At 43.7% G+C, this 21,527-nt stretch overlaps 2 protein-coding genes across 8 annotated transcripts in view; one reads left to right on the forward strand and one right to left on the reverse strand.

Annotated features, from left to right (window-relative positions):
- The window catches only part of ZFYVE26 (zinc finger FYVE-type containing 26), a 67,444-nt gene extending 50,489 nt beyond the window's left edge, over positions 1-16,955 (reverse strand). Inside the window, exons 1-12 of the mRNA XM_019969101.2 lie at positions 16,869-16,955; positions 16,117-16,394; positions 14,083-14,161; positions 10,359-10,448; positions 8,435-8,936; positions 7,776-7,897; positions 7,042-7,206; positions 6,814-6,902; positions 5,713-5,876; positions 2,657-2,860; positions 820-1,431; positions 204-290 (exon numbers count right to left, since the gene is read on the reverse strand). Coding sequence (XP_019824660.2) covers positions 204-290; positions 820-1,431; positions 2,657-2,860; positions 5,713-5,876; positions 6,814-6,902; positions 7,042-7,206; positions 7,776-7,897; positions 8,435-8,936; positions 10,359-10,448; positions 14,083-14,161; positions 16,117-16,310 — 2,308 coding nt within the window. The 5' untranslated portion in view covers positions 16,311-16,394; positions 16,869-16,955. The remainder of the gene's footprint in view (positions 1-203; positions 291-819; positions 1,432-2,656; positions 2,861-5,712; positions 5,877-6,813; positions 6,903-7,041; positions 7,207-7,775; positions 7,898-8,434; positions 8,937-10,358; positions 10,449-14,082; positions 14,162-16,116; positions 16,395-16,868) is intronic.
- Positions 16,956-17,077: 122 nt separating this feature from the next.
- The window catches only part of RAD51B (RAD51 paralog B), a 619,901-nt gene continuing 615,451 nt past the window's right edge, over positions 17,078-21,527 (forward strand). For 5 of the 7 annotated variants that reach the window (XM_070796746.1, XM_019969102.2, XM_070796750.1 and 2 more), the window contains exon 1: positions 19,143-19,242. In XM_070796746.1, coding sequence (XP_070652847.1) covers positions 19,228-19,242 — 15 coding nt within the window. In that variant the 5' untranslated portion in view covers positions 19,143-19,227. Of the gene's footprint in view, positions 17,198-17,234; positions 18,233-19,142; positions 19,243-21,527 lie in introns of those variants that run through there. The other 2 variants (XM_070796749.1, XM_070796748.1) reach the window with 2 other exon arrangements.

Raw genomic sequence — 21,527 nt, forward strand, 5'->3', positions numbered from 1 at the left:
TGGATTCCTGGTCAGGGAACTAGATCCCACATGCCACCACTAAGACCTAGCACAGACAAATACATAAATAACAATTTAGAAAAAAAGATACTTTATCTTTAAGAATTGCTTGACTGTTTTATCTTTAAGAATACTAAACAAGCGGCAATACACCATCTGCCTGGTGCATGGGATGGAGGCATGGGGAGAGCTCTTTGGATTACCTGCCCGGCTCTTTCTTGTCCGACGACCCCGGCGGAGACTGGGGTGCCGTGTGGTGATGGGTCGGTATCTTCGGGAGGGTTGTTCCTCTGAAACAGCAAACCCAGTGGGTCATATGGGAGGGTGATCAATTTTTTTTCTAATTGATGTATCACTGCTGCTGTACAGTATTATATAAGTTATAGGTGTACAATATTATATAAGTTACAGGTTATATATAACATATAATGTAATATTGTATATTACAGTTGCACAATATAGTGATGCACAATTTTTAAAGGTTATACTCCATTTATAGTTATAAAATATTGGCCCTATTCCCCGTGTTGTACAATATATCCTTGTAGCTTATTTTATACCTAACCGTTTGTACCTTTTACTCCCCTACTCCTATACTGCCCCTCCTCCCTTCGAGGGTGACCAATTTTGAGTTGGTCCACCTCCTGGGGTAATAACAGGGAAGATCTGAACCGGACTGTGAGCCATGGAGCAGCCCCCGAGTTCTGACAGGGGTGGCTCTGGTGATGTGTCTGGAGCTAGTTGGCTCTATGCACTCCTAGCTCTCTCCCGTATTCCCGAGATGCTTCTTCCACCTCCCCTTCTGTTATCGCCTCTCACCTGAGCCCTGGATGCTGGTCACCACCTTGTACCTCCACTGGGCCTCCGAGAGAACCTTAGAGAACTGGTGCAGGCGACTCTGCAGTCCGTCTCTGCTGCCCGAGCCACTCTGGCCTTCCAGCAACTTTGGCTTTTCAGGGGGACCGCGGCTGCTCAGCTCATCCAGCTGCTCCTGGAGCAGCCTGAGGAAGGCTCCTATCGCAAATTCATCAGCCAGGAACCCACTGACACTGCTCGTAAAGTGCTTTAGGTCCAAAAAGCTGTGCCCGTGAGGCTCCGGGGAACTGTTTTTTGGCTCTGGCTTCGGACAGCTTGGAACTGTGTAGGCCAGGCCCCTGGCGGTACCCAGGGCACCCTGTTCTGACTTCCTCTCAGGCTGTGCTATGTGCTGAGGGCTCTCTGATGGGGACCTCAAACCCAGCAGGCCTTTCCCCTCAACATCATCGTCCTCAGCGTAGTCCTCGGGCAGGTGAGGCTCTGGGTGAAGATCGGCAGAGGTGATGAGGAGCAACGAGAAGACGTTTTCTAGAAGTTCCAGGCACAGAGAGTCAGGAATACTGCACAGATACTGTTGACACCTGGCCAGGTATGTTGAGAAGAGATCTGAAGCACCTGAAGCAGCATGGGTAAGAGAAGAGGCCAGAGAAGGAGAAGGAAAGAGAGAGAATGCAAACATTAGAAAGAGTATTTGCCCGACTCAAACACTTTCCCAACTTTAACTCATTTCTTTCTTTGTAACGACTCGGGGAACTGTGGTTACAGTCAGAAGAACGAGAGACCGCTGAGCCATGTCTTCATGATTTGCAGAAAGATTTTGTTCCCTTAACAAAAAGCACAGCTGACTGAGCACTCAAAATTTTGTTTCTGCTTTTTGAAATTAGATTATTCCTCATCTCGGAGAAGCACTCCATATTTCAATTCCTACAATGAAGACAGCCTTATCCCTCATTTCCATTTTCATTCACTGTTACACTACAGGTGGCCACAGGCTACCCAGATCGCTTAAGACATACTCACTGGTCAAAAATGACCATGCTTAGAGGTGAAGGTCTATTCCAAAGCTGCAAGGGAGAGATATATGAACACAAGGCACAGAAGGCATCATAAGGAGTTGCAAGTTATTAAGAAAAATGGGAGAGAATAGGACAGAAGGTTCTTTCAAACTGTAGGCTGTGACCCAAGACACTGACTTAGCTGCACTTGAAAAAAATGAAATAAAATAGAAAAATAATCTGGAGTGTGCTCTGTATGGAAGGGTAAGCAATGTTTCTTGAAAGTTATTTCAGTTTTGTTGTTGTTTAGTTGCTAAGTTGTGTCTCTTTTGTGATCCCCAAGGAGTGTAGCCTACCAGGCTCCTGTCCATGGGATTTCTTAGGCTAGAATACTGGAGTGGGTTGCCATTTCCTTCTCCAGGGGATCTTCCCTACTCAAGAGATCGAACCTGCATCTCCTGTAGTGGCAGGCAGATTCTTTACCACTGAGCCACCAGGGCAGCCCTATTTCAGTTTATACGTCACATATATACATACACATAAAAGCACAGATTATATACCTAGGTACAAACTGAAGTGATGTAAAATACTGTGGGTTGAGTTAAAAAAAAAAAAAAAAGCATTTGGAAAATACGGTACTAGATCAGACTCTGAAAAGTTATATAAACCACTTGCTTTCTCCATGTCCCTTTGATTCACAGAGGCTGATACATAGAAGAAATTAATCATGGGCATAATAAAAGGCCACCTTCCAATCCTGGTGGAAAAGTGTTCCCACGCAAAGAGCCTCCTGGGGCAGGTGGTGCGCAGCTTCTGCTGGGGAAGGGGTGAGGGCAGCGCTGTACCTGGGGAGGAGGGAGTATCGTTCATGGGCTCTGCAACTGAGGCCAGGTCATCAGAGGGGCCGTCTTTGCACTGCCGGCACTGGGAGTGCTGGTGTGAGCTGACGCACAGGGCATAGATGGCGTACTTCATGGCACAGAAGCTCCGGTAGAGAGTCAGGCTCTGACTCTGGCTCAGGTGTTCGGGGACGAGGGTGTCAGCTGAATCTGAATTGCAGAGAGAAACAGGCAGAACTTCAGGGTTGCTCTTTTTAGGCCAGGGCCGCACTTGGGGCTGAAGCACAGAGATATCAAGCTACTAGTCCCCTAAGTGTTCTCACCCTCTTTCTTTTTGGGCAGTGTGATGGGTATCTCTTCCAGGTCTTGTTTCCTACTCAACAACAATGTCTAGTCCCCCTGTTTCCTCTTCCCCACCAACCTCCCCTCTACATGTCTGTTCAACCCAGGTCTCCTGGCTATTTAACAAGTTTTCCCCTTGCATTTCTTAAAATACTTGTTTTTCCTTTTTTAAATAATTAAAACTTGTAGAAGTTTAGTCTACTTTTAGAATGCCGCATTATCCAAGAGGAGGCTTAAAATGTGTTTAGATCGAGAAACAAGAGAGCAAAGGTAACACAAAATTTTTTTAAAAATTGATATTTTTAGGAAAGCCCCAAAGCAGACATCATGGGAAAAAAAATACAAACTCTGTTGAGATTCCTTTACACTTATTTAATAATTTATAATTTTTTATTAAAAATTTGTTTTGAATTTAGGAAGCAGGGTCCCATAATCTTTACAGAATCTCTAAACATCTTAATCTAGCCCAAATTATTTCCATAGAAGAAGTATAACCTGTTCAAAGAAATAAAGCAAAAAGAAGAAAAAAAATGTCACCCACAATCCTACCAGCTAAACACAAACCACTGGTAGGTACATTCTGGTTTAACCCCTTTCACACTTTTGTGTACAAGTGTATGTGTTTAAGTTGAATGTAACAACATTTTGTATACAATTTACTTTTTCTACTTCTTACGAATCCCTTGGAGCATAAGCACTGGATTATGTTTCTTTATAAACTAAATCTCTGCTGGCTGCATATAGTTCTACCATATGAACCCTTTGTCTAGGCATATTCCTCAAGGGACACTGGAGTAGTTAGGGGTGCTTTGCTACTACAAACCCTTACAGGTTTCCTAGTGATCAGTTCCTAGAAGCTCGGCCTTGCCAAGGTCAGGGTAATAAATAGAAGCTCGGCCTTGCCAAGGTCAGGGTAATAAATAGAACAAGGTCAATATTGTTCTATGGCCTTGACTTCTTCATGGCATTACTGCCCAGAGCCAGGACTTGCAAGCACCCAGACAGGGAGTGGCTCCAACATTGTTGTGCCAGACGCCACTCTTGCCTTACTCTGTACCGTGTGACACGCTCAGTTGTGTCCAATTCTTTGTGACCCCATGGACTGTAGCCTGCCAGGCTTCTCTGTCCATGGAATTTTCCAGGCAAGAATACTGGAGTAGGTTGCCATGCCCTCCTCCAGGGGATCTTCCCAACCAAGGGATCGAACCCATATCTCCCTCATTGTAGGCAGATTCTTTACCCTCTGAGCCACCAGGGAAGCCCAAGAATACTGGAGTGGGTATCCTATCCCTTCTCCAGGGGATCTTCTCGACCCAGGAATCGAACTGGTGTCTCCTGCATTGCAGGCAGATTCTTTACCAGCTGAGCTACCAGGGAAGCCCTGCCTCATCCGAGTCCAGCCCTGTTATCACTCCTCTTTGCCTCTTCCAAGTTCAAGGTCTGAGTGTGTCCTGTGACAGAATTCAAATGCTTCTTTGGAAGATTTTTGTACCTATATGTGGAAAATAGAGTTCCAGTTCTTTTAGGAAATCTGCTAAAGTTGTCTACATTTCTAAAAAAAAAAAAAAGTGGAATGTAGTAACACTAGCTGTAGAGTTAGTGGTAGGTCCTTTAAAAAAGTAAATGGTGGGGTGGGATGAATTGGGAGATTGGGATTGATGTATATACACTAGTGATATTATATATAAAATAAGTAACTAGTGAGAACCTTCTAGAGAATGAAATGGCAACCCACTCCAGTATTCTTGCCTAGGGAAATCCCATGGACAGAGGAGCCTGGTGGGCTATAGTCCATGGGGTCACAAGAGGCAGACACGACCGAGTGACAAAACAGCAACAATGAGAACCTACTGTAGAGCACGGGGAACTCTACTCAGTGCTCTGTGGTCACCTAAATGGGAAGGAAATCCAAAAAAGAGGGGATATATGTATACATATAGCTGACTCACTTTGCTGTACAGCAGAAACTAACATAACACTGTAATGTAATTATGCACCAATAAAAATTAATTTACAAAAGTAAAGCAAAGCAATATCTAGGCTGAAAGACATCTACTGCCATATGAAAATGTTTGTTTCTCCCAAAGGTAAGGTCCCTGGCCTGTGTAGTAGATTGAGACCACACTATCGTATGATTTTTGAGAGCGGAAAGAAAGAGCTTGCTACGAGGGCTCTGAATTTACACCAAAGATCTAAGGCTAAAGTAAGGCTTTATTACTGTTTAAGGCAAGTCTTTCTTTGGAAAGAAAAACTCTAAAAAAGTTTGAAAAAGAATGTTCTAAGAGAAAAATCCAACCTGTTCAATAGACTATGAAGAAGGTACAGGAGGGAAGGCAGGCACAAAATGTGCTACGAGACAGCTAATGGACCTTAGAGACTCACCAAGAACTGGCATAGATACTGCCAGTGACAATGCTGTGAATCGCCACGTCACATGACAGTTCCTAATTCCATGGAATGAGGGTATGCTTGTGGTTCCTGAGCTCGATCCCTAAGGGACTGCTCTCATAGGATTCCCCTGGCCTCACCTAGAAAGGGGAGGGTGTCCCTACATCTCATAATCTGATTGGAGCAAACAGCACTAATTTAGAAGGTACCTGCTGGACCACCCATCTTGACAGATCCCAGCAATCATGCTAAATAAATCTTGTGCTAAAAGAAACATGTGTAATACTTTCCTTGGGGGGAACCCTGCCTAGGTCACTCCTTCGCCAACTCACCATGCTCTTGCTGGGGGTCCTTGGCTGGCACCTTCTGTAGGAGCTTGAGAACATCTTCCTCCCTGAGGGCTGGAAGGTTTGTAAGGTGATGGAGAGAGTAGAGCACTGAGTGGCTGTCTCCACCATGTAAATGACACAAGAGATCTCTCTTTGGTATGGGGTTGCTGAAAGCAAAAGTTGGGAGGATGGAAGGGGAGACAGTTTAAATAATTGCTTGGGAAAAGACCAGTCTCCGTTTCCTCTTATTCTTTCTCTCTGGCTTGTAACACCACAGGTTTCACTTCCCCAAACACTAAATTTCAGATGGACAATGACAGAGGATAGCATTTGTTTTACCCTCAGGGAAGGACATCTATCAAACAAGCTTTTTACTTGTCTAGAAAAGATCTAGGAAGGGCCTTTGTGCTCAGCAGACTCTAAAAAGGCCCCATAGATTAAGCTTCCTAATTTCTGTAACCTTCCTAGCTGAGATCCAACAGGGGCTTCTCTGCTTTTCTTTGAGTCAGGGCCCCTCGCTACTTCCACCCCTGCTGGTAATGTGGGTGAAGAACAAAACAGGACCCCAGATTTAGGGAGGACTAAGGCTAAGTTATCAGGAAAACACAGGACCTCACACACATTTCCAAAGGCAGTTGTTGAATAAAAACGTGACTTAAGATAACATGCAGCTAAGGATGTGGACTATGCCCAAAAGCTGTGTGACTCTAGGCATGTTACTTAACACTTCTGGGCTTCAGGGGCCCCATCTTTAAAATGAGGATAACTTTGGTGTCTATCTCACAGGATTAGGGTCAAGCTCATTACGTAAATGACTTAAAGCAATCCCTGGTATACAGTAAGTGCTCAGGAAACACAAGCTTTTGTTTTTGTTATCATTGTCATCCTTAAATTATCCTCTAGTTATGACCTTGTGGCTATAGTGAAGATCATCACTACTTGTATTTCTTTCCTGGTTTAATAGTTGGAAAAACTACTTGTTGTGGGTCAATACTGTCAACTCAAGACATTTATGGGGAAGATGTGTTGAAAAGGCCACATGCGTAGATTGTGGGGTCAAGTGTGCCCAGTGGTGGGAAGGGGGCTGGTGGTACAGAACCGTACCTGCTGTGCTGCACACACCACTCCAGGACCTCCAGGTGAGCCCACAGCCCATCGCAGGCATCCCTCAGGAGCTTATCACAGCCTTGGTCCTGCATTGATATAGGAGAAGAAAGAGATGCTGACTCGGGCCCCTGGGGTCAGAGGCTGTGACCTACTTCAGGATCCTGCCCCAGCCCAAAGCCTCATCACACACATTTCTGGAGGAGCTTGGGCTACAGCGTGAGTTACCTGGGTCCTGTGGAGTGTCTGGAGCAGGCTCTTGGCTGATGCTAGGCTCTGGCAGTGTGTCCAGCCCAGGAGCACGAGCAGTCTGCTGAGAGGCCTGAATTCTCTACTGAGCAGGCAGCCAAGACTTGGGAAGTCTTCCTCCTTCAGTAGGGTGAGTGCTGTCACCTGGAAGCCAAAGGAGATGGCTAGAGGACTTGCTGCGCATCAGGGTGAGAAGATTTTCCGTTTAGAAGGGAGGTTTCCAACAATGCCAGAAGTGGCCAGTTGTTTATAAAATGTTTACAAAAATACTAGATGGTAAGCTTCCTGAAGGCAGGGACTGACTTCTATTGTATCTCCAGATCCTAGCATAGGATGTAGCACATAGACTAAGTTAATAAACAGTTGTTGAATTAAACTGGAGCTCAGCTGCAAATGGAAGAAGGGTAGAGTAATTAGATTCCCCTGTTAATTAGGTGACGTGTTGTTGCCACTGTCTCTTCTTCCTCATGCTCTCCAGAAAGCTTACACATACCTGCCCAAGGACAGATATGAAATGAAATGCTGGTAGTTCTAAATATGAATGATACTGGTTCTCAGAGCCTTCTGGAATTGTGAGAGGGACACAAACTAGATGACTTACCACTAAACTGCTCTGCATTGGACAGATGAATGGGCAAGAAAGGAAGAATGAAAAAAACCTGGTAAGGATCCCTGGGAACTTGTGTGATGGAGAATCACTGAGTTTGACTTACCAGGATCTGCTCGAGGAAGTGCTTGCTGTTGCTCAGGCAATAGAAATAGGCCACTTTCCAGGCGTGGGCTGGGTCAGGATTGGAGAACAAGGCTAGCATTGCCCGCTCAGGATCAAGAGGATCTGGTGGGAGTGAAAATTAACACAGACAGCCCAACTGATGTGAGAGTTCATTCTTTCAGAAAGTTACACCAGATTTTCTACACTTCTATCTTAAAGACTCTTTCTTCTCTCGGTGTGTGTGCTCAATTCATCAGTTGTGTCTAACTCTTTGCAACCCCATGGCTCCCCTGACCAGGCTCCTCTGTCCATGGGATTTCCCAGGCAAGAATACTGGAATGGGTTGTCATTTCCTTCTCCAGGGGATCTTCCTGACGCAGGGATTGAACCTGCAACTTTTGTGGCTCCTGCATTGGCAGGTGGATTTTTTCCCATTAGCGCCACCTCTTTCCTGCTAGTGTGTCATTTTTCCCCCATCACTCCATCTTGGACTACAAAATCCGTGCTTTCACAAAGCACAGATGCCCATTTTTACAGAACCCTTGCCCATTTTTCCTTAGCTTTTCCCATTAGATTTCCAGAGCAACATAGAAGACAGGGATTCAGAGGGGTTGGACAGGGTGGAATTGGCAACACAGGAGAAGCTGTGCAGGGACACACCTTTTCCTGAGGGCGTGGCCTTCTCTGCATAGGTGTGGCTGTACAGGGACACCAGGTCCCGCCCGGCCTTGTGCAGCAGGCAGCCCAGCAGCCGCTCCTCCCTCAGGGGACTCCCCTCGGACCTGCAGGCCTCCAGCAGCTCCTCACACAGGAGACGCAGCTCAGCCCCGAGTGGCTCTGCAGGGCAGCGCAGCGTCCGCAGAGCCCCGTAGATGGCATCGACTGTCCCTGGGGGAGCGGCGGTAGGGCCCTGCAAAGTTCGCAGTGCCTTCCGAATGAGGTCCACCAGTGCTTTCTGCAGAGGCCAGCCTCGGAGGCCCGCACCATCAACCTCCCCAAGCAGGAGCTCCAGCAGGGCCTGTGCGACCTGCGGGGCCTCCCTCAAGAGATCCCAGAGCATAGACACAGCTTCTGAGCTAAGTCGAGGTGGCCAGCTCTCCTGCCTCAGGTTTCCATCAAGCACAGGGTCCACTCTGTCTTGTGCTAAGACCGCATACAGCTCCTAAATAGAGGATGAAGAGAGAGATGGGTGGTATGCCCAGAATGTCATCATTTACAAGCCTTGATGTTTCCCTCCTTTCAGTGTACACATGCATGGATATATACAATAGTAGCAGTAGCAAAGGTTTCTGTAGTCGCTACTATGTGCCAGGTTCTTTAGACAGAAAAATTAATACTTAAAACCACCTCAGGAAGAAGACACTACTATTATCCTCATTTTGAAGGTGTCCTCTAACTAGGGGGTTGAGGCAAAGAGAGATTTGTCCAAGGCCTCCATCCTCAAGCTAGTCTATCCACACCCCTACCCCCATTGCCCCTGAAACGTACACTGTCACACTAAATCAGGGACTGCAAGCTCACAGACCAGGTAACAAGTTTTTATAAGCACTTAAATTCAATTTTTAAAAGAACACTACAGACTAGTTTTTAACCCTGGATCTAAATCCCAAGCAAGATTTCAGATACAGCCTGTTCTTTTCTTTTTGATTGTTTATTTTTCCTCAACTTTTAATTTTATATTGGAGTATAGCAGATTAACAATTTGGGGATAGTTTCAGGTGGACAGCAAAGGGACTCAGCCATACATATACATGTATCCAATCTTCCCCAAACTCCCCTCCTATCCAGGCTGCCACATAACATTGCAGATACAACCCATTTTTTTATCTTTCCATAAAACCTTCCCCAGTACCTCCAACCCACACAAGTCTCCCTCCTTATGGGGCTCAGTACCATATGGTTTAGTACATAATTGTGCTATGCACGTATTTCCTTCTTCCCCCACTAGACTGTATGTAGTCTTTAAAAGGCAAGATCTCTGGAGCCTATAATTTGTTTGGTAGGTTATTTCCCACTCTTCATTCCTGTGGGTGGTGCTCAGGGATACTTCTTCATTACCTGCCTCCGAGACAGTCAAAGGACCTTGAGTCCTAGTGAAAGTCCCTACCTTAAATCCTACTGTAAATATGTCTTTCATTAGCTGGTGGCCAGGTCATGAAGAAAATAAGCATTAAGCCTCAGAGCATCCCTCATGCACTAAAGGACAGATCTAGTTAAGATTCTGAATCTCTTCCCAGAAGGTGGTTGTGAGGATTAACTATAACATATTCAGTGCACCTGTTACAGAAAAAAGATTTTTTTTTTTTCCTTGTCTAAGGGATTTTTCCAGGCAAGACTACTGGAGTGGGTTGCCATTTCCTTCTCCAGAGCTATACTTAGTACTTCTGGCCAAAACACTTCTAGGAAGTCTACAATTAGATAAGATTTCCCTATCTGTAAATTTCCTTCAAGGGGCCTCCCCCTGGTCTGGCCTGAGAAAAGTGAACAGCCAGCATCCTGAGGGCTTGTTTCTGCTGGATCCCTGAAAGCTGGGCTTCTTGAGTGACTGCACACCTGGGAAGACAGAGCTGGGGCTCTTTCTCACCTTGAGGATGTCCTCTGAGATGTCACTTGGGAGGTCTTCTGACAATAAAAGAAACTCAAGTTTTCTCCGGAAGCCAGTTGGGAGTAACTTCTAGAAGAATCATACAAAGGAGCATAGAGATTAAGAATATGATTTAAGGGAATTCCCTGACTATCCAGCGCTTTCACTGCAGTGGGCCTCGGTCCAATTCCTGGCCAGGGAACTAAGATCCCACACACCACATGGAGCAGCCAAAAAAAAAAAGACTATATTTTAGCTGAAAATTATAAGTAAGTACTTACTTTTCTCCCGTTCAGCTTATTTCTGCTGTTTTCTCTAAGATAAACTACTTTCTTTCTTGATAAAATACTTTTGACCATTATGACCATTACATTTCTAGGTATGTTTTCATTCAGACACTTTTCTTTATAAACAAAAACAGCTAAACTGAACATATACTCCCCTTAAATACTAACACTGAGATCCCACACTGATCAGCCTCAAATGCCAAGGCTTGCTCGTTTCATGTGATTTTTTCCCTCCCTAACTTGAGGACCTTCTCCAAGAATCTTCCTTGTGGTGTCCCAAATACCCAGTTATGAGTAAGTTGGGATGGAATGGCCCACATGATCCTTTTTTGGACCAACCCCCTATTTTTAATTTCCATTTTTAGTTAGAAAATTAAAGGGGGAGAGATCTAATGTTCATGAAACACTTATTCTGTGCCAGTTACTACATGCCAAGTTTTCATATGCTTTTAAAAATCTCATTTAATTGCTAAATCAACAAACCTATGGCCTTGGGATGTTTTAAGACACAATCTTCAGTAAAGATGAAATGATTAGGAAGTATTTTCCAGTCATTTCAAGCATGAAAAGGAAGATGTTTGTTAAGGAGACATGTCATCAGAGATTAATGCATAAGCGAAGAGAAAGCTTCTGATTTATTCTGTACCTACTTATTTCACAGTAACTTCCCTTCAGCTGGTCCTTAAAACTAAAATGATAGTTCCCCTTTCTCTAGGCACAAATTCAAATAAGATGAAAGTCTGGGACTAATCCTGACAAGCACTCTTTAAAACTAGAGACACCTGTAAATCTTGCAGCTGGTTAAATCTTCCAGAAGATGGGTTTTATTGAAAAGTCTCCTAAGGCAAGGCAAGAAGCACCTGCAGGATTGTGTGTCTATTAAGCGAAGTTTAGAACATAAGAGCATGCTTACTTTATTCGTGTGTCATTCATTACATCAGAGGCTAATAAGATCTAGTATGTTCTTGGTCCAAAATCCTTCTTACCATGCCCTCCCCTAATGCTCTATGCCACCTGAATGCATGCATAATGCTAGTGATTGGAAGGTGATAAAGAAAATTCATCTGGCAAGCTGAAAGTTAGTGATTCCATTGAGGACTAGGAGGAAGGAATAGATAATGCCAGAGAGCAGGCTCTTAATAAAAGAACTGGTTAAGATTTTAGGACTTTCATTTAAAGTCCTAAAGACTGACTAGCTTGTATTTTTCTACTGGTGAGGTTACTTTATGTCTCTGCAGGGTCATAAACATTTAACATTTGTAAAACAGGCAAGAATTTGCCCAATGTTTCTAGGCACAGATTTTCTTATTAGAAAATCAAGGCCACATTCAATGTAGAGAAATCAGAGAATACAAACAGGCAAATGAAAACACACATTCACAACACACACATACCCCAACTCTTTCAACTGAAGGAGAACTATAATGACAACTGTATTCTAAGAGTATTCAGACCATTTTCTATATATGCATATAGGCATGCATAACAAACACTGTTTTCTAAACAGCTTTTTCTTTTTCTTCACATAGCAGAATACAAATATCCTTCCACAAGACTGAAAATTCATTCACCATGTAATTTTAATAGTGCCATGGTATGTTACAAATAGATTAATCAGTTCTGGACTGTGGACATGGGAGCTGTTTCCATTTTTCCTCTTTTAGAAGCAGCAGGCTGTGAACATTATGCTGTTCACTTGATAAAACATAAAAAGGCAGAAGGCAAAAATGGATGAAGGAAAGGGAAAATGGAATCACTGTTTCAACAAATAATTAAAAAGGAGCTTTCAGTAGCAGGTGGTAGACAGGAGAAGGAGCTGCCAGCAAGTCCCTAGAAGATGAAGGCTGGTCTAGGATAAAGACTGGCTTTGTAGAACTACTCCAGAAATGCATTTCAAGTCTTGGTCCTTGTATAAAGTTTTAAAATTCTCTGAGGTCCTTGTATAAAGTTTAAAACATTCCCTAAACTGCTTAAATAACTGAGGCACTGGGGCTTTAAGGACCAGATGATCTTCAATGCTGGGTAAAACAACTCTTAAGTCTGTGAAAAGGAGCCAGGGAAGTGAAATTCACCTTCAGATCTGGTTGAGTAACTGTACAGAAATTTAACCACCACCAGTTAGCATAGAGTAAGCAAATATGCTCTGTGAGGCGAAAGTTCATCTGGTTTGACAAATTCCATGTGTGTACTGAAAAGGTCCTTGGTAACAGTAAGACATTTTTTTCCCCTTTTCTCTTTGAAGATACTTTTGGATATTTTAGTTGAAGATGTCTCTTTTAGATATGAAACTATAGCCAACTCTGAATCACCCTGGGGTTGATTATTTCTCAGTTTCGGTTCTCTTTCTTCCCTCTCCTGCTGACCTTTTTTGTCATTTCTCTTTGCTAGTCCATTATCAAAAATCTGGATGATGAATGCATTTAGATTAGTAACTTCTGGTACTTTTTGAAATCTATGTGAAGAAAGGTAAGTGTCAGGCAAATTTGGAACTAAAGACAAAATTCATTTTGATGATCAAGAGAAGGGAAGAAGAAAATCAGGCTGAATTATAGACATTTAGAAAACATAATTTACAGTTTCTTACTTTCCAGTCCATGTAGGCTAAAGATAACACTGAGGTGGGAAAAGGAGAGGACTGAGGAGTTGGAGGCAGAAGACCCTGGTTCCGGCTCCAGTTCTGCCAACTAACTTTATGGTGTGACCTTGAGCCAGTCATCTCTTTTTTGAGTCAGAGGTTCCTCACTTAAATCTTAAAGTGTCAACTTTAATACAAAATTGCCTCAGAGTTTCTTTAATGGATATTTATTTCTGATAATTAACACATATTTCTAAAAGAGCTAAGAACGGTAATTTTTCTTTTTTTTTTTTTAAAAACGGTAATTTTTCTTAAAAACAAACCCTAAACCCTTCCTTATGTTTTCTTTCACTATTAATTTATTCATTTTTTTATTTGGTAACTTTTAGTTCCAGTCACGTGAGTTATTAACTTATTAATTAATGATGTTTAAATCAATAAGATTTCACTGTACTGGACTAGTTAAAATACAATTTTTGTATCAACAACCAAGTTTTGATTCAGCCATTCTCCATTATTTGAGTATTACGAGGATTAGACTTTATTCACAGTCTTGTCACTTTCACCGAGTTCTCCAAAGTTCTCTTCCAGCACAAGAGTCACAGTGGTTTTTAACACAATGGTACCACCTCAAATGGTAGGTTGGTGACTCAATGCCAATGCAAGTTAGTAAATTAATAAATGAATTTAGGTAAGGAGACATCAATAAATATTCAAGCCAACCTCACTGCCAATACTGAAAAAGGAATACAACAAACCTCAAAATAAAGGAAGCAGCAGACAGAAGGGAAATTTCACAACTCCTTCCAAGTTCTTTTCAATCCTGGCCTCAGGAGAAAATTTGAAATGTAAACCTATTTACCTTTTCCAGGGCCAACCATTTTTCCAGTACAAGAAGCCAGACCCAGGCTAATCTTTGAGGACTGATATCCTGTCCACATCTGAAAAATGTAAAAAGAAGAAAAAAAATCTAAACAAAGAGTTTCTACTTATTTTTTCTTCTTTGTGATCCAAAATTTAGATTTCACTGCTCAGTCTGTTTTACACCTGAACAGATAAGACATCGCCCTAATGAGAAATTTTTGAATGTATGTGACAGATCAGTAAAGGGAGAATCAGAACAGAACTAGCAGCATTCACTTAAAAAAAAAAAAGGGAAAAGGTCTCAATTCTATCTCTATCTCCTTATCTAGTCTTTCTTATTTTTAACAAAATAATATTCCATCAAAAGCCATAAAAGCAAAGCTATCTGAAACAGAAAACTTGAAATCTTGAAATAGAAACTGATATCAAGTAATCAAAGAAACCAGAAAGTTCATAAAAATTTAACTCTATGCTAAAAATAGGATTGGGGCTTCCCAGGTTACCCTAGTGGTAAAGAACCTGTCTGCTAATGCAGGATATATTAGAGAGGTGGGTTCAGTCCCTGCATTGGAAGATTCCCTGGAGTAGGAAATGGCAACCCATTCCAGTATTCTTGCCTGGAGAATTCCATGGACAGAGGAACCTGGCAGGCTACAGTCCATAGGGTCGCAAAGAGTTGGACGTGACTGAAGCGACTTAGCATAAAAAACAGAATTACAGGAATTCATAAGCCTTTCTTTGAAGTTAGTAGTTTAGACAGTAATTGACTAGAATCCAAATTTAAAGGAAAAAAAAAAAGGAAGAAAAGAATCATGTAAATCTCCATTCTATATGTAATACAATACTTTCTTATAAATAATTGCCAGAGTAAGGAAAAATGAGGGAAAAGACTGAAGTTTAACTCCTCTACCACTAACTGTTAATAGCACTGCTAAGAAGGACTTCAACATTCACACAGAGAACATTGGTTGCCAGGGGACAAGGAAGGAATCAATGCACAAACAGGTAGTCCCAGGGACGGGGGGGAATTCTTTTGCGGTGATGCCTGATTATAGTGGTAGTTACATGAATCTAAGAATGGATAAAGATGCACAGAACTACACACATAAAAATGAATACATATTGGGACTACCCAGGTGGTCCAGTGGTCGGGACTCCCACTTCTAATGCATGGGGTGTGGGTTCCATCTTTGGTTGGGGCACTAGGACCCTGCATGCAGTGCAGCACGGCCAAAAAAAAAAAAAAGAGAGAGAATGCAGATTAAAAAATGGTGAAGACTGAATAAGGGCTGTAGTCTAGCTAACAGTGGTGGTGGTTTAGTCACCTAGTCGTGTCCAACTCTTTGCGACCCCATAGGCTGCCAGCTCCTCTGTCCATGGGATTTCCCAGGAAAGAAACTGGAATGGGTTGCCATTTCCTTCTCCAAAGGATCTTCCTGACCCTGGGGCTGAACCCAAGTCTCCTGCATTGGCAGACGAATTCTTTACCAATAAGCCATGAGGGAAGCCCCCACCTAGTTAACAGTACTGGTGTCAATTTCTTGGTTTGATATTGACTATAGTTATATAAGATGTCACAATTGGGGGAAGTTGGGGAAAGGGTACTCTTAGTATCATTTATGCATTTCTTGTGAGTCTATAATTAATTATTTCAAAATAAAAAGCTTTAAGTGAACTCACTTCTGGTCCTTTGTTAAAGCTACAACAGTATCTTCAATTTCACAAGCAAGAAGGGAGCAGCATTTGCTCTTATGGAGGCAAAGAAAATGCTTTATTATTAATGATAATAAACATGAAATGCTGGTTCCAGGCTTAAATGCAGTTTCAGATGCTAGTTCAAAGCCAAACTGATTAAGTAATAAACAGGCATGTATCAATATTATAGAAGTAAAATTTCAGAACAAGTGAAATACAATCTGCCTTTGTTAATTCTTCACAGGTGATTGAGTGAGGCACGTGGACCAGAGCTCAAGTATTGAACCTTTCCTCTCCGGTCCTGTGACCGCATGGCAGGAAGCGAGAGATCCCTTACCTCAGCTGATTGGGACACAGGACCAGCGCCCAAAGTATATCTTCCACCTTCTTTGGGATATCCCCTTGTGCCTCGTGTAGCTGAGGTACGCATGCCTTTGCCAGTTCCCATTCTCCTCTCCGAAGGCACTCACAGAAAAATCCTAAAAGCTGCTTCTGGGAAGCAGCTTCTTCTTTTCCAAATGGATGGTGCATTTTCCCCAGCACAGAGTGCAGGGAGATATAAACAGATGAATTACACAAAACACATCGGCTTTTTTCTCATTTGTGGACTATCTCCTAGAAACAATACACATCCGAGAGAGAAGAAAAGGAAGGAATAAGACAAACTAGTAACTATTACTCGCACGAGGAAAGGCAGGACTTACTTTTCTAATTTGACATGTTACCGTCTCTCTTTTTGAGAAGTTCCACCTTTCCACAAGGGGTGGATCCCATCTTTCTAGGCGCATCCAATATTTGATTAATATTAATCGTCATATTAGCCCGCGACGCAGACCCAAAACTCCACTTCCTTATTTCCTCCTGAACTTTATGCCCAATCCGGCCCCGAATCTCCAGGTGGTCGCCTCCCTAAAGATGAGAAATTCAGCAGGAACCTCCCTAGTTTGAGCCCTCTTTTAAGGCAGAGTACTGATGATCAGGAGAGGAATCGGGGTCAGAACTGGAGGGCGGTGGGGACTGGGGCGCAGGGATGCTTTCTACCGGGATCGTGGAGAGTGCTCCTGCCTTCTTGGGGCGCCTTACACTCACCAGCTCCCGGTGCCCAAATCTGTACATCTTCCAGCGAAGCCATGTTTGAGCCGAGTCAGGTGACAAATCTTGTTCGGCAGGCTGGGGCGGGGGAGGGGGGGAGGGGGGGAGGGGGGAGGCGGGAATGACGATTGACATCGGCTACTGTAATTGGTCAATGGAGGAAAGATGCAAATAAAGCGCCATATTTGTTTGGGTCACGTGACTCTACCTCAGGCCCCGAGGAAGCCAGCCAGCTGGGAAAGCGATACCAGATACGTGCCTTAGGACCATCCCTCATAGTTCTGACAGTTCCTCCGCTTGATACCTTCCGTTTTGCCTTCGATGGAGTGAGTGGCAGGAATAGCTGTGTGCCTTGATCTTTTTTCTTTTGTTTTCTTTTCTCCTCCTAGTTTGAAGTTAGCGTTTGCCTAGCGCCAGCCAGTGACAGTGCTTTGCCACGCCCTGGGGATACCCAGATCAAGGAGATTTAACGTGAAGTCGCTCAGTCGTGTCCGACTCTTTGCGACCCCATGGACTGTAGCCTACCAGGCTCCTCCGTCCATGGGATTTTCCAGGCAAGAGTACTGGAGTGGATTGCCATTTCCTTCGCCAAGGGATCTTCCCAACCCAGGGATCGAACCCGGGTCTCCCGCATCATAGACAGATGCTTTTCCGCCTGAGCCACCAGGGAAGTCCAAGGCGACTTAAGTCCTCCGTTATTATTCCGACCACTTGGACTCCCTTATAATTCCAGAACCCTACGTTCTGAATTTCCGGTTCCTTCTGCTTAACTCCCGTTATGTATTTGCTCATTTACCGACTTATGACCAACCTAAACAGCATGTTAAAAAGCAGAGACATTACTTTGTCAACAAAGGTCCGTCTAGTCAAGGCTATGGTTTTTCCAGTAGTCATGTATGGATGTGAGAGTTGCACTATAAAGAAAGCTGAGCGCCAAAGAATTGATGCTTTTGAACTGTGGTGTTGGAGAAGACTCTTGAGAGTCCCTTGGACTGCAAGGAGATCCATCCAGTGTATCCTAAAGGAGATCAGTCCTGGGTGTTCACTGGAAGGGCTGATGCTAAAGCTGAAACTCCAATACTTTGGCCACCTGATGCGAGGAGCTGACTCATTTGATAAGACCCTGATGCTGGGAAAGATTGAGGGCAGGAGGAGAGGGGGACGACTGAGGATGAGATGGCTGGATGGCATCACCGACTCAATGGACATGGGTTTGGGTGGACTCCTGGAGTTGGTGATGGACAGGGAGGCCTGGCATGCTGCAGTTCATGGGGTTGCAAAGAGTCAGACACGACTGAGCAACTGAACTGAACCGACAACCGTGAACTGTGCACTAGACTCTACTTTAGAAGCTGAAGAAGGTACGGTCTTATCCTCAAAGAGATCACAGTCTACTGAGGGGTGCAGGTCAATAGTAAGGATGCAGTGGGCTAAATGATAAGACAGAGGTATGCACAGGGGAGATGAGAGCAAAGAATTAGCAAAAAGCCATTCTCAAATATAATAATCTGAAATTGAGTCTTAAAACAATTTACTAGGTTTCCTCATCACAGCTGCTTTTATACTGAACTTTCTGGTTTCCGTCATGTTCTTCAACTATAGACTAGGACTTTTCCCCGTTACATGTTTTTGGCTTGAGCAGTTTCATTCAATGTTTTCCAAACTATTTCACCACCAAAGGCGGAGAAAAAACCAAAGCAAACCAAAAGTTCTCTTCCAAAACTTGGATGATTGGTGGATTCTCATCTATTCTCAGAAAATTAACTTGTCTTTCTGGTCCATTAAGCAGTTTTTCTCCAGTACTCTTGCCTGGAAAATCCCATGAACGGAGGAGCCTGGTAGGCTGCAGACCATGAGGTCGCTAAGAGTCGGACACGACTGAGCGACTTAACTTTCACTTTTCACTTTCATGTATTGGAGAAGGAAATGGCAACCCACTCCAGTGTTATTGGCTGGAGAATCCCAGGGACGGGGAAGCCTGGTGGGCTGCCGTCTGTGGGGTCACACAGAGTCGGACACGACTGAAGTGACTTAGCAGCAGCAAGCAGTTTTTAAATGAAGTGACAAAATAAAGAATAGAAAATTAAAAGAAAGTCACTTCCTGGCATCGTATTCTCCTTGCTGATATTCCTCCACCGGATTTTAATAATCAGTATAATGGGAAATTGATTGCGACTCACAGGTATTGGAGAGTGTGAACTACAATTCCCAGCAAGCAGCGGAGCCGCCCTGGGCCTGTGCCTACCTTTTATTGGATAGTTCCCCAGGGTGACGACCCAATCAGGGCTTCGGTTGTTACTTTTCCTCACTTTCCGCGGGGAAGTGTGTAAGGGATAGGGGAAACTTTGAAAGTTGGATGCTGCAGAACCCGGTACTGGAAAGTTTCCTGTTGCGGGCGGTTTGAGGGAATGGGGTGCGCTTATTATTTCCTGCTCCCTCTCTGGGGACGTGTTGTTGATATCGGGGGAGTGGAGAGCCACTCTTGGGTGCAGGCGCACGCCCCCTTAGGTACATTGGGATCTTAACTTGATCCCAGCCTCAGATCTTAGGGGGTCTGGTCTTCCTTTGTGGGGGTTGCGTGGAAGCTGCACCTTTTTGGGAAGAGCTATTGTTAAGGGATTCTGGGGTGATGTTTTCGCCTCTTGATGTCCATCCATCTTCCCACGTGTGGGCAGTTTGAGGTCTAGGAAGGAGAGCCTGTCATTAAGGAAAGTTGAGTGTCTTCTTGTCTTCAGGTGTTGTTGAATTAGAGGTACTTAATAGTGTGGAATATGGAGTCAGATACCTGGATTCGAATGCAGACTCCACCTTGTGCTAGATGTTAGGTAGGCTTTGCTTAAGTTTTTCAACTCCCAGTGCCTCAATATCAAACTATAAAATGGGGTAAAAATCGGAGTTCTTGGAAAAGTGGCATGTAATAAGGGCTCAAGAAATATTAGCTATGATTGTTAATTCATAGTTTTCTATTGTGAGGATTTTTCTTTTGATAAGAAGAGCATTCACTTTCCAGGATCGAACTTCTTCCCTCACACCCTTGTGTACATGCACTCGCACATATACGCAGAGCATGGATTTAACGTGGAAGAAACAAACGTTCAAGCCATAACAATGTGTTAATAAGATTATCGAACAAATGAGTACACCATGGGATGAGAACATTGGAGAGAAACAGAGTAAGCAGGAAGTCTTGGTGGAGGAAAATCAGGGAGGCAGGATGGCGCTTATGTAACCTATTAATGTTATGGCTGGAAGGCAGGTCACCTGAGGTTGCAAACGCTGGTTTTGCTGAATGAATTAATAGTAATTGTTAGCACTCCGAGCCAGGCACCATCCACATCCTCTAACCTTCACTACGTTCCTGCAAAGTAGATATTTACACGATGTCTGTTTTTCAGATGAGCAAAGTAAGGTACTGGGAGGCAAGTGACTTTACCAGAAAGGTCAGAATCTGGGCCTTGCAATCTGATATATGAATAAGAGGAAAGTGAGGGACCAGTTTACCAAGAGGCTTTAGGCCATCATAAGAAATGAGTTTATCCTGTGGTCTCACGGTCCCATGGGCAGTTTGAAAGGATGAGAGCGACAGGATTGGAGCACATTTTTAGGAGGCTACCTCTGACAGGATTGTGACTTGTGGGTCAGTTTGGTGCTTATTCCTCTCTGCTTCCATCTGAGTGTGTGTTCTTGTTGCTGTTGTGTCCGACTCTTTGTCACCCTGTGGACTGTAGCTGCCTAGGGGGATTTTCCAGGCAAGAATACCGGAGTGAGTTGACATAGCACATTTAAATTCCTATGACAGTACTTGCTACATGACTAATTATTTGTGTATGTATTACTTTTCATCTTTTACTGTGAGTTTCCAAAGGGGAGAAATATACTTAAGTGATTCTTGTGCCACAGCACTCAGCAGAATGTGTGCTTAAGAAGCATCTGTGGAAGGAACAAACGATTTATTTTTTTGTGGGTTGGTGGGTGGGTGTGCAGGGCAGGGAGTGACCAGAGGCAATATGAGTAGTCTAGGCAAGTGATGTGTGTGTGTGCGCTCAGTCGTGTTTGACTCTTTGCGACCCCGTGGACTGTAGCCCACCAGGCTCTTCTGTCCATGGGATTTCCCAGGCAAGAATACTGGAGTGGGTTGCCATTTCCATCTTCAGGGGATCTTCCCTATCCAGGGATCAAACCTGCGTCTCTTGCATTGGCAGGTGGATTCTTTTATCACTGAGCCACCAGAGAAGCCCTGTTCTCCTTTTTGGGTTGAATTTATTAGTCAAAATGATGTCGTTGCCCAGAGCTACCTGGTATGTGAAGACCCTGGGCAATGATTCAACAGATGTCACTTGGTAAACTTTCTACTGGAGACACAAAACCCAACACTGACAAATTCCCTTTGAGTAAAATGAGAAGGATTTATTTTGTGATTGTGGGAGGGATGTGTGTGTGAGAGAGAGAAAGATGAGGGAGAGAGAAAGAGTGTTAATCTGATTAGAAATTTGGGCCATGGTATTGGAAATAAATATCTACATTCTCAGTGAATAGTTTAGTTCCCAAATGTGACTCTTTTTCTGATCATTTTATTGTTTTATCTCCTGGAACAATGAAGAGTCCCTGTTTCTATTTTATCCAGAGGATATTCTGCCATCTGAGTATAATACAGCT

This window comes from Bos indicus, chromosome 10, assembly GCF_029378745.1.
Source record: "Bos indicus isolate NIAB-ARS_2022 breed Sahiwal x Tharparkar chromosome 10, NIAB-ARS_B.indTharparkar_mat_pri_1.0, whole genome shotgun sequence".
Classification (NCBI taxonomy): Eukaryota; Metazoa; Chordata; class Mammalia; order Artiodactyla; family Bovidae; genus Bos; species Bos indicus.